The sequence below is a fragment of the Dermacentor silvarum genome, chromosome 9, assembly GCF_013339745.2.
Source record: "Dermacentor silvarum isolate Dsil-2018 chromosome 9, BIME_Dsil_1.4, whole genome shotgun sequence".
NCBI classification, from domain to species: domain Eukaryota; kingdom Metazoa; phylum Arthropoda; class Arachnida; order Ixodida; family Ixodidae; genus Dermacentor; species Dermacentor silvarum.
Genome location: NC_051162.1, coordinates 142,132,830 through 142,145,081, shown reverse-complemented (window position 1 = coordinate 142,145,081; position 12,252 = coordinate 142,132,830). Strand labels below are relative to the sequence as shown.

Sequence of the window (12,252 nt, the reverse complement as noted above, 5' to 3'; positions counted from 1 at the left end):
ATATGGAGCACAGGTGTTCATCCATATTGCCAGTTACAAAGCAATATCAAGTTATCAAACAGCTAATGACAATAGCAGTGAATTCTTGCATGTGCATGAATAACAAACCTTTGTTGAGAGAGAAATTTAGAAACAAATGGTATGTATCTTTTTTTTTGTAACTGAACAAGTGTAAGCATTTCCGGAATAAATGCTTTTCATATTTGTTTTACCACACGGGCTATAAAAAGTACTTTTTACACGTCACTTAAACAGAAAGGAACTATCGAATAAGTTTTCTTAGGACATGAATAAATACGAAATGTTGGATGTCCATTTTGTTCAATGACGCTCTAGGTTGGCATGTTAGCAGCGTTTGCAGCATATGTTACATGCGATAGCAAGTTATATTTTACCTGTACTATGGTTCGCGGCACCTTGCCTAATCATGAAAAAAAAGGAGAAAAGGAAAAGAAACGAAAGAAAAAGGGGCGCAAACTAAGCAAAGGTACGCATGGAAATCTCGGAGGCGGCTACTGCCTTTCCCGAGAGTGCATTAGATGGCGCAGCCTTACCGCGTCGCATCGAACGCAGAGGCTCGCCGAGGTGCGTAGTATCTGTGTCTTCCGAGCACAAGCTCATCAGAGTGCACGTTTAAGCGTTTAAACGGACAATGATGAGGAAGAGCACGCATGTAAAAGGCAGCCTAGGTCTGCGAGACGTGTGCAAGAGCAACGTAAACTCGCCATCACAGTTCATGTTTGTAATATTTTGTATGCACACCACCTTCATTTCTTAAACATCTGTGACTCATGTGCTCTACCCAAACCGTATGCGCCTACCCTTTAAGGCTGATTTTTTCTCTCGTGGTATGTTCCGCCACATATGCGCGTATCTGGCAGCTTTTGCAAGAAACAAGTGCAATGCCTGAATAATTTTAATTGTTTGCAAAAAATGATAACGTAACTCTTTCTCAGCGGCACGGAATTTTATTTCAGTACTCGGTATTCAGTTAACTGGCAAAACAGGACCTCTCCGAATTCTCTCAGAAACTGCTTCTTTACTACATGAACTAGTTTCTAGCACATATACTAGCACATGTAGTGTTTATTTTTCAGTAGACACCTAAATAAAATTACGATACTTAAGTCAACAAGATAATTTTGTGTTATATACCGACATTGCAATATTTGATGGGTTACACGACACACCGCAGTTGACATAAAATGCGACGATACCTAACATTGTTTCCTAAGCTCTATATAGAGAAGCAGGGAAAATCTTCAGTGTATGTCAAAGATGCTGTAAAATGTATTCATTTTTCTAGGCGTAAACTTTAAAAGAGTCCTCGAAGATTTAGAACTAGAAAACATTTGAAATCTCAGCTTTTTTATGTTCCATGCTACTTCGGCAAGCGACGCCTCAAGTCGCACCTACATTTGCCTACTTAGCGCCAAACTAATAAAGTCGACCGGTGCAGAAATTAGTTGAACCTGTCGTAACCTTCAGAAACATTAAGAGTTACAATTTATAAGTAAATGTGTTACCATATACTGTATACAGTATGACTCATCTTTCAATGCTTCTGATTTGAATCTGTCCAATAATAAAGTGGAAAATACTTCCGTTATATTTCGTTCGTTATACATAGTATAAAGATCGATAAATCACTACTTAAGAATCTAAATACAGTAAAAAATGGTAAACATTGCATACTTACTTCTTGAACCAAGGAGCCTTTATAGTAGCTCTTTCCATACTCCCAATGGTCACACTGCACTGATGTGTTTCTAATTACCAGGGTCTCTTGGTGCGTAATGTCAAAGTCGAAGGCGTTGCACTGACTGCGACGCACTGACTGCCAATCGGCTGTAAACGATGAGTTAGGCACCACAAGAGTTTTCCACTGTTGTGATGTTATGTTTCCCATGATGGTATCTGGCATGGCCACACCAGTGCTCCACCGTCGGGAAGAAGAAGCTGTAGATAACAAGGTGAAGACCATTCGGGGCCTCTCGCAAGAGAGTGAAGAGGTAGACGTTCCGTTGAAACTTGCCGTAATCCCCTATTACTTTCGTGACATCCATCGTAACGCGTGGTGCAAAGCCAGCGCTTCGCGTCTTGGTCAGTGCTTTGCGAAGAGAAGCTGTCTATGTAGCTTCACGTCTCAGTTACAGTGCCTGGAATGGAAAAGGCCACATGCTTTCTTATTTTGTATGGCACTTGGCATGCAAGTTTCGGTACAACGATAAGATTAATAATAATAATAACAATAATAATACTACTAATAACAATATTAATAATATTATTGTATTACCCATGCCCAGGAACAACTCGAAGGTCTGAGTGCTGGTGCACGCTTACATTTAAAAACAAACTAAAAACTGCAGGAAAATATAGGTGGAAAAACAATCAATAAAAAGAACAAGTTTGAAAAGAAGAGTGTGTATAGAAGAAAGCGCAAGGCAAATATAAAATAAAAACAAGTATAAGGGTAGTTGAACAACAGTGAAACCTTACTGAGAAACTGCACTGCGTATGCACAAAGTTGTTAAGCACGAAGTCTGTTCTCATTAGCGGCCGAATTTTGAAAGGGACGAAAGCAAAAATGCTCATGTACTTCAATTTCGGTGCATGTCAAGGAAACGGAGCTGGCCAAAGTTAGCATTGAGCCCTCTACTACGACGTCCCTCTTAACCCACACTGCATTGTCGGAATGTTAAACTACAGAATTGAAATCTGTGGAATACTTCCTGGTGCCTTAGGTCTAATGCGCAAAAACGAACATGCGATCGCAACACTAATGAGCAGCCGCTTTGAAATTAATAATATTTTTTGCATCACCTTACATACCGTCGACAATCGTAAATGAAGAGCTTGGCTAGGATGGCAAGGTAGATATTAATCACCTAGGCTAAAAGCCTAGGTGACTAAAAAGCGCCATTCTCGCTCAGAACCTTCATCGGCTCGCGACACTTGGCGTCGTCTTCAAATTGTACGACGACGACACAAGCATAGTCTGGTAAGCGTGAGCTATATGGAAAAAAGCTATGCCAAGGTGCAGCAACTGCGCTATCAAGGGTTGTGCTTCTTGGCATATATTTTCCACGCAGCTCACGGGCGCGCAACTCTGGCGACACGCAGCCATTACCTTGAACGAAGTGGCATGGACTCCACGTCACTACACGAATGAAGGAGCTTGGGCGTTTCATGGGCTCAGCTGTTAGGCGAAGGTTGTATAAATCTTGGTGTTTCTGTTTTTCTTTGTTCGCCTCGGCAGCAAACCTCCTTGACATGGGTGTCGGATAAGGGCTACGTCCATGCACAACTGTCTTATCTCCATTACTTTATGATCGTTTAGTAAAACGCATTCTTGTAGGCTACTTCATATTCTCTCCACGCACACTCACCTCTGCCATGCATTGCTGGCTGAGATTGTTACGCATACGCATGCTGCCCAAAATACAGTAAAATATTGCTAAACTAAACTTCGTGTCCGGTTAGAATGTGCATGACACATTCACGAGCATAATTACATTTCTAATTCAATCACATTACATCACTTCAATATCAAGTTAGAGAACAAAATAAAACAATTTAATGTGCTAATTAAATGCCGCAGCAATATAACCAAAATATTTCTTCTTCGGCACAAGCAGTGTTCTATACCATCTGTTTCATTTTATACGGCAGAGTTATTTGTAATGAAACTGTCATATCTAGTCCACGGCCGCTTTTGCTGATAGGTAACGGGCATATAGGCGGACATTAGCAAGAAAAAAATTAACACTCTAATCTAACTAATCCTTGTACTTTCGGTCATTAGTGACTAATCACCCTGTATAACCCATGACCCCATTGTCGCCGCCGTTCATTGTATCTTTGGAAAGAAAGGTCCTTTTACTTAAAAACGCCCATTTTTTAAAATTACTTGAAGTCTTTGTACAAACACCCTGTACGCAGAAGTGCAGTCCGTCTTGACTTTGGCACATCACTGGCATCTACGATTCTTCTACAATTTTCTATAGTCTACACCAAAAAAGATTGCAAGAAGTGATTGGCAGGCGATGAGACATCATCATCGATTGTTGCAATGTCCAACTGCAAGAACATGGAATGGTGGGCGCTGGCAGCAGCGCATGTCTGCAATCAAGAAACCTATGTGCAGAAGCAGCAAAAGAGCAGCAAACTTACGCAGGCAGAAAGATGATGACTGTCCCATTCCGAGACCGAAGCCCAGCAGTCTCTTAGATGCCAGGAGGAGAGAGAACCACGAGGAGAGTGCCACGCACACGCTTCCAGTTAAGCTTGTTACATAAGCGCTTATTATCATGGGTGTGCGTCCAATCCTGACAAGGTACAAATGTAAGTGTCAGGGCGAGAGTAGCAGTTGATTTTATCGACTTCAATGACATTTGCCCTATTCCTATGTTTTCAGCAGGGTGCCACATGCAACCTTACTTCTAACTTATGCCTATGCAGAGGGCATACCTAATAGTGTTTTTCGGGTCATCAGTGTAACGTCGCATCTTTGAGCCTAAAAGTGGCAGTATACATATTACACTTAGTCATGGCGTAAATTTTAGTCAAGTTCCATGTTCTTAGTTACGTTCCGTGTGTGAAAATTCAAATGACCTTTCTATATAAGTGGTTTACTGTAATAATAATATACGTATTTCCACTTGCAATAATATATCGCTCATTGGAAATAAAATCTATTGTGCCATAACAAGGCACACGTCACCAGAAATTTTAAAAAACATCACCTGACGATTACGATACACATTAATGCAAAATTTGAGTGTGGCTCTATACGTGTTTTCATTTCGCGATATATTGGCTGGCGCGGACAATCTGCCTCCTGCAGCACGTTGCAAATAGAGCCAAGTGTGGCGCGACTGCCTCGCTAATCTGGAGATCGCGAGAGCCACCGCGTGGATGACGCGTGGGAGCGATTCACAGCAGTCACCGCCGACAGACCTCCCATATGACGCGTACTACTCCTGGCGCCATCTCGTAACCGTCGTCACCGTACTACGCTTTTCTTCTCACGCTTTCACCACACCCTCCTCCGCTTTGTGCCTCACGGTTCCACTGCACCCTCCTCTCCACTTTCCTCCTCGCATCATTCATCCTCCGCTACTTTCCGCGTTCGCTTTCATATCTCGCTGTGCTCGTTCGCTCGGTCACGAGTGACAACGCCGAAGCTCGCCGAATTAACTGGACGCCTAAGAGCTGCGCTCTAAAAGTAACACTACCAATGACGCAACGTGGGTATAATATTCAGTATCATTTGAGAACCGCAAGTGATCTATAAGCTGTATACGAGAGTGTGATGACAGGCAAAGGCCGTAACAAAACATTATGCTACTGACAAAAGAGCTGTACAGAATGAAACGATTGCATCAGCTGGATTCTTCTGCCTAGAAGTTCGGCCGCCACTCCACGTCTAAGTTGAACGATGCACCTATCCGGTGTTACGACTGGCCTGTGTGATGAACAACTTGTGTCACGCCGCCAAAGCCACGGCTAAAGCCCGGGCGCTTCAAGTACACTCAGCCTCCCGCAATCTTTGAAAAACCTCTGCTGCGCCAGTGGTGGTTGGAAATTCCGTTGAATTGACGGCCTTGTACCGAGCAGGGGCCGCAAGCGTTGAAAGCGTTCGATCTCTCCTTCTACTGAGCAAGGGCGTTCTGAATAGGCTATAAAGTACACCCCGGCCAAATTACTTCCGCCTTGAGTCAAGCTAGAGCATTTGTCACTCTTCTTCGCGAAGCTTGCAGAGCTGACCGCTCCGTAACGGTGTAATTCAAAGTTCGTTGTTACTCTTTACGTCGTTCGTCATTGTGAGCCGCTGCAAAGTGGAGTCAGCGACACTTTGCCGCACTTAGTAGGCTTCGTAGTCAGCGACACTTAGTAGGCTTCGTAGCCTATGTAAACGTTGGGCTGATTTGTGTCATATCGTCTGGTGCTTATAATCTGAAAATGCGGAATCATGTATATGCAAAACAAGAAATAGTCAAAAAGAAACGCGGGAGAAGTTTTAGATTGGTGTGCTGAGATTTCCGAGGTAACGCCTGCCTTCAGCAGAGTGCGCGATAGATGGCGTTACAATACCGCGCCCGATCAAACCCGAAGGCTTCCCTGAAGTACGTAGTATCTGGGTCTCGCTTACGTAAATTCATCAATGTGCAGTTTAGGTACATGTTCATGAGGAAGTGCAGGCAAATCAGAGGCACCTTGTGCAGTAAGAGTCCACGGGACGAATTCACCAGGCTTTTAGTTCATAAGTGTTCTTTGCCAATGGCTCATCGCCTTCGCAGTTCATACTTTCACCAGAACAGTTATCTGGAACTTTCTCTGACGATCCACATTAATGTAAGTGCCTTCTGTGAATATTGGCCCTCGTCTTGTGACCGCATGTTATTTCAGTCCTAAAGTTACACGGAACAAACTTTTCTGGGTTTACAAAATTTCCAAGAAACAATTTACAGACCGCGCTGATAAACACAAAAAAGAGCCCCGCCACGCTCTATTGTTTCTCATTCTCTTCGGAGTAGTCGATGCTCTTTAACGCTTTGCTGCACCATCGTGTTAGTTTTATTTTGAGAACCGTAACTTTTTTAGAGATCTAGTTAGTTGATTTACCCGAACGATATGTCGAACTTAAAGCTAATTTTCCGTTCATGATACACTTACACGTCGCTGCATAGCCTGCAATTATCCTTACAAACAGTACCGACCTACATTGATGGTTTGTAGAGTTTGCAAAAAATAGCCATAGGTTATGGCCAGTGACGCAAAATTTTAATAAAAAAATTGATATTCATATTATTGGGGGTGTGGGCTGTTTATGAATGCTCTTATAAATCTTTATGTAGCACATGATTTTTATTATGAAGATGTGTTCTTCCAAATTTTTCAATTTTTTTCAGACAAATGAAACACTGCAAACCTTTAATCCCAGAAAAAAAATTGCAAAACTAAGAGCATCCCAAATATTTCATTGTAATAAATTTTCTTGAAACCGATTGCAGCTTTGTTTCCATAGAGACGAGATTGGCTTAACGTCATCACGCAGAAGCTGGGCTGGTGGGAGCGGAGCATCGCGACGTTTTTGACACTCGCTTGGTTGTCGGTTATGCGGCTGCACCGGACCACGAAGCGAGTTGCAGCAAAACAGAGGGTAATGTGTTCTTTGTGTTGGGCAAATGCAATAACCCTATCTTGTTACGTCAACACTGTGGTTTTGATGCAGCATTCTTTAGTATTTTATGTCGTATATGTTCGGGCACAGAAGGAGTAGCACATTTGTAGCTGCCCTGTTAGGAGATAGATCTTCATGGTCCCGGTGAATTACTCTTAGAGGCCTACGCATTTTCAATCAATCGTAGCATTCTGTAAACATTTGTAGATAACACGTAGAGAAAAATGTTAGTGCACTAAAAAGTAATTTCTCGGATCAGTGCTTTTCACTTAAATATTTCATCTTAAATCGTAGAGTACCTCTCGTATCATTCACTATCAATCGAATATTACACACTAATTATTCCTATTCGAAAAAAACTGTTAGTTTCAAACACTCAAAACTGACCATACAAACCGCCATAACCGATTGTGAAGGTGATGTTCCGCGTCTGGTAAACAAAAAATCACAAGTTATCACAACTACAGCAATGACAAAAGGTTTAGGCTCAATCCAGAGACAAAATAGATGCTACAAGTTTTGTTTCTGGTTTCGCAACCGTAGCCTTCATGACAACTTGCGAGTTTTGTTTTTAGTCTGCCATTTAGGTGCTTTAGTGAACTAGTCAGGTCGCAGTCTCATCCTTCACGCTACAACCTGTGATGTTTTTCATGCAACAGGCCCATTTACATATGTCTACAGCACACGAGTCATTTAGCAGCTTTTACTTTTCTTTTTTCACAACTTCTGCTCTTCTTTCGGCAACCATCCATTTAGCCTTCTCGAAAAGCCTGTCATACAATAGCCGTTCCTTCTTAGAAAGCTTGCTTATGAGCATGCTCTAAATATGGTGAAAATGTTGAGGGGCCATACGTAGACTTGTTCAAGTTAGCGATCTTGTGAAACTCCAACACAGCACAGCATAACATATCATATCATAACATATCGTAACACAGTACAGTATGTAACCTACAAAAACATATTTATTGAGATTTTTGGAAGTCTGGGCACCGAGCACACCATCACTGTCTCATTGAACAAGGCGGACACATATATACCAACAAATAATAAAGAATATACATGCCATACACCAACGCTGCACTACGTAGCACAGAAAAACGAACATTGATATTTCTAAAAATAAATCATGAAATCATTCATTCAATTAATTCAATTTCTTACTATTTATAAATCACAAGAGATGATTACAAACTATCTGGACCGATAGCCTATATTAGCTAGTGGTCGGTCCAGTGACGATTATGTTGAACAGGTTAGCAGTGCAAATATATATGGATACAAATATTAAATCTGATGAAAAAAATGAACATAACAAGGCAGGCCAATAATCACATCATTACAACATACGTATAACAAGTAAAAATAGCTAAAATACACTGAGGACAGCAAATGAAAAGGACTGTTTACAAATCTTGATATTGCAAGTATAATATTTTGCGATTGGAAAGTTGGAAAATGCCTATTGAAGATCACAATTTCATGTGAGTGCCCGTAGCAGGCTCGCATAATCTTGGCCAAGTGATTCTTTGAGACCATGTGTCTCAATTAATAATATCAATCAATCACTTGTTTTTTACCGTGCCCTGTAACAACCCTTAGGTGTGAGTGCTGGTGGATGGATAAGAAAAATAAATATACAAATGCAACCAGAGAAAAAGAAAAGATGCAAGTGAAGAAAGGCCATCTGGGCATAAGATTAGCGCACAACAAAGGACATGGAAAGTTGCTGCAATGTCCTATCTATATACAAAGGTAAATAAACTAAGAATGCAGAGAACATTATTGAGCAAGTACAATCAAAAAACACTGTAGAGCTAAAGATGAACACGTAAGGAAAAGCGAATAAAGAAAGGGGAAACGATTCATGTAAAATACATGTAATAATCTTCTTATCGGAATGATTTCTGTAATTATTTGATATTACTATTATTATGATTAAGAAGAACCGTTCAACAAATGTCAATTTTATTTTTGTATGTTATGTGGTGGCCCGTTTGTGTATGGCATGGGTACTTTCTATCCTTGTTTCTTGGAATGTATGAATCCACCTTGTTTCATGTGTCTCTAATAATCATCATGACAATAATAATATGAAGAACAGTCATTTTAAAATGCTGCAGTGAAGCTGCGCCAAACTGCTGACGGCGAGGTAACATGTTCAATTCTCAACCGCAGTGACCACATTCTCATTGGAAGCGACATAGAAAAATTCCTATGTACTTCTATTTAGGTACGCGTTCGTGAACCTCGGCTCGTGAAAATTAAGTTTGAGCACTACCCCACAGGATTCTTCATTGAGCGTAGTGCAGTTTCGAGACGCTAAACCTCGAAATTCAGAGCCCTGCAAAGCTTCCTGATTATTTACGCCTATATCACCTAAAAGTTACGCGGCGATTGCAACACAACCATAGCACACATTTTCTGAACGCAAATATGCTTTCGGCGATTGATAATGAATAGCTTCTGAGATATCTCAGTGCATTTTATATTCACCGCAACTAAAACGGGCGCCATCCTCATTCAGGACTTTCAATCGGTTGAGGAATTGAAGTCATCTTCACATCTCAAAACGACAAAAATGGCCTAGATTAGTGAGTGAGAAGTACACTCCACAATAAAGCTCACCTTCATGAGTAAGCTAGTGCGCTATGGATAGTTCAGCTCCCTCGAAGTCACATTGATTCACCACCTAAATACCAGTAGCCTTCATTTAAAGTGACAATAGGCAGCTACTCATGCATCTTCCGCAGAGCTCATATGCACGTTAGCCTGGCGGCCAACAGCCATTACCTTGAACGATGCGATGTGGCATGGACTCCTGTTTGCTGGCGATCACTGTCAAACGCCAGAAAAACTTGAGCATATATTTTGCTCAAGCCCAGCGTACGCGCGAGAACGGCCTGGCCTTATTTATGCTATTGAATGAGTTACTAAAACACCAATATCTCACGAGATTGTATTAGGTCCTTGGCCTGACGCCAACAGCACAGCTGTGGTCATCGGAGGGACTATAGCCTTCCTTCAAGCCAATGGACTCGACGCACGACTCTAGAATGACCCCCAACGCGATGGACATGTATATACGCACCTCCTTATCTTATCATCATTCATCGCTCTTTCTCTCCCCCCCCCCCTTTGCCCAGTGCAGAGTAGCAGACCAGAGCAAACTAATGCTCAGGCCGACTTCTCTGCCTTTCCTCAAATGAACCTCTCTTTCTCAGACCATCCCTACATAAACTAAGTCTCAGCTCTTCAGACACTCCGCTGTGAGGCGGAAGGTGGGTTAGAAGCGTCTCACTTTTTTACCTCTGCAACAAATCTCCTCCGCAGAGGCATCAGATAAGGTTTATGTAGAGTTCTGTTATCTAAATTGCGTTGTGATTGCTACAATAAAAGTTACTTTTTTCTGCTGCTTCTATTCATGTCGCTACAAACATTTATCTCAATCATATTTTCTTGGCAGAGATTTCCACGTGTACGTAAGATTTGCTGCCGAAACACCGGATAATAAGAAATCCAAAGTTCATGTGGCATTACAATGCGCGTGTAAGCATACCAACCGTACCTAAACTTTGCTTTGAGGTATCTGCCCCCGCACGTCTCTCTTGAGCTTAAAAGCAAACTGAAGTTACATTAATCTTGAATAACCATATTTTAATCCCACGATATCACGCACTTTAGCAGGATTATGCGCAAGTAGTTTTTTCTACCTCTGAAAGCTTCATAACGAGGTATTTATGCATTGAAAAGAGCATCTAGATAAAAACAATTATTCAACAATTATCCCAAGGGTGACACATGAAAGTTGCTGCTTACTGATTGCTTATTATTTACTAGCACGAGGCAATAAGTCTGTGAGCATAAGTTTAATAATAAAATGAAATTATGGGGTTTTACTTTCCAAAACCATGACCTGAAAGAGGGACGCCACAGTTGGGGGGGGGGGGCCGGAATAATTTGAACCACCTGGGGTTCTTTATCTTCATGAGCCTATATTTATGTTCACTGCAGGACGAAGGCCTCTGCCTGTGATCCCTAATTACCCCTGTCTTGCGCTAGCTGATTCCGAATTGCACCTGCAAATTTCCTAACTTCATCACCCCCCGTAGTTTTCTGCCGTCCTAGACTGCGCTTCCCTTCTCTTGGTATCAATTCTGTAACTCTAATGTTCTACCGGTTATCCATCCTACGCATTACATGGCCGGCCAACTCTATTTTTCCTCTTAATGTCAACTAGAGTATCTTATTGTCAACTAGAATATCGGCTATCCACGTTTGTTCTTTGATCCACACCGCTCTCTTCCTGTCTCTTAACGTTATGCCTAATATTTTTCGTTCCATCGCTCTTTGTGCTGTTCTTAACTTGTTCTCGAGCTTCTTTCTTAACCTCCAAGTTTCTTCCCCATATATTAGCACCGCTAGAATGCAATAATTGCCCCATTTTCTTTTCAACGACAGTGGCAAGCTCCCAGTCAGGATATGGCAATGCCTGCAGTATGCACTCCAACCCAATTTTATTCTTCTGGAAAATTTATTTCTCATGATCAGGGTCTCCGGTGAGTAATTGACCTAGATAAACGTACTCCTTTACAGGCCCTAGAGGCTGACTGGCGATCATAAATTCTTGTTTTCCTGCCAGGCTATTGAACATTATGTTTGTCTTCTGCATAATTATTTCTTTACCAACCTTTAACGTGCACCTTAATCTAAGTAGACCGGTGTTTTCGCATTTCGCCCACATCGATATGCAGCCGCCGTGGCCGGGATTCAATCCTGCGGCCTCGTGCTTAGTAGCCCAACACCATAGCCACAAGCAACCACGGCGGGTAATATAAGTGGAATATAATTTATATTGTGTGCATAGATTGTAACCTGATTATCCACGCCTGCGTCCTAACCTGCTGATATCCTCGCTGCCCCGGAAGGTCTAACTGCAACCAAAAGAGTTAATGTGGCACGGACACCTGGAAGGCCACGTGCTGGGCAGCTTATAGTATTCAAGGTTTTCTGCGATGTAAACTAGTCAAAGACGAATAGCATTCTAGGCCGCAAAGTTATTCGAACTT

The 12,252-nt window shown here is 41.9% G+C and overlaps 1 protein-coding gene across 1 annotated transcript in view; it reads right to left on the bottom strand.

Moving 5' to 3' along the window:
• The window catches only part of LOC119465036 (organic cation transporter protein-like), a 192,029-nt gene extending 188,839 nt beyond the window's left edge, over positions 1–3,190 (bottom strand). The window contains exons 1-2 of the mRNA XM_049655622.1: positions 3,131–3,190; positions 1,700–2,159 (exon numbers count right to left, since the gene is read on the bottom strand). Coding sequence (XP_049511579.1) covers positions 1,700–1,984 — 285 coding nt within the window. The 5' untranslated portion in view covers positions 1,985–2,159; positions 3,131–3,190. The remainder of the gene's footprint in view (positions 1–1,699; positions 2,160–3,130) is intronic.
• Between the last annotated feature and the right edge of the window lie 9,062 nt (positions 3,191–12,252).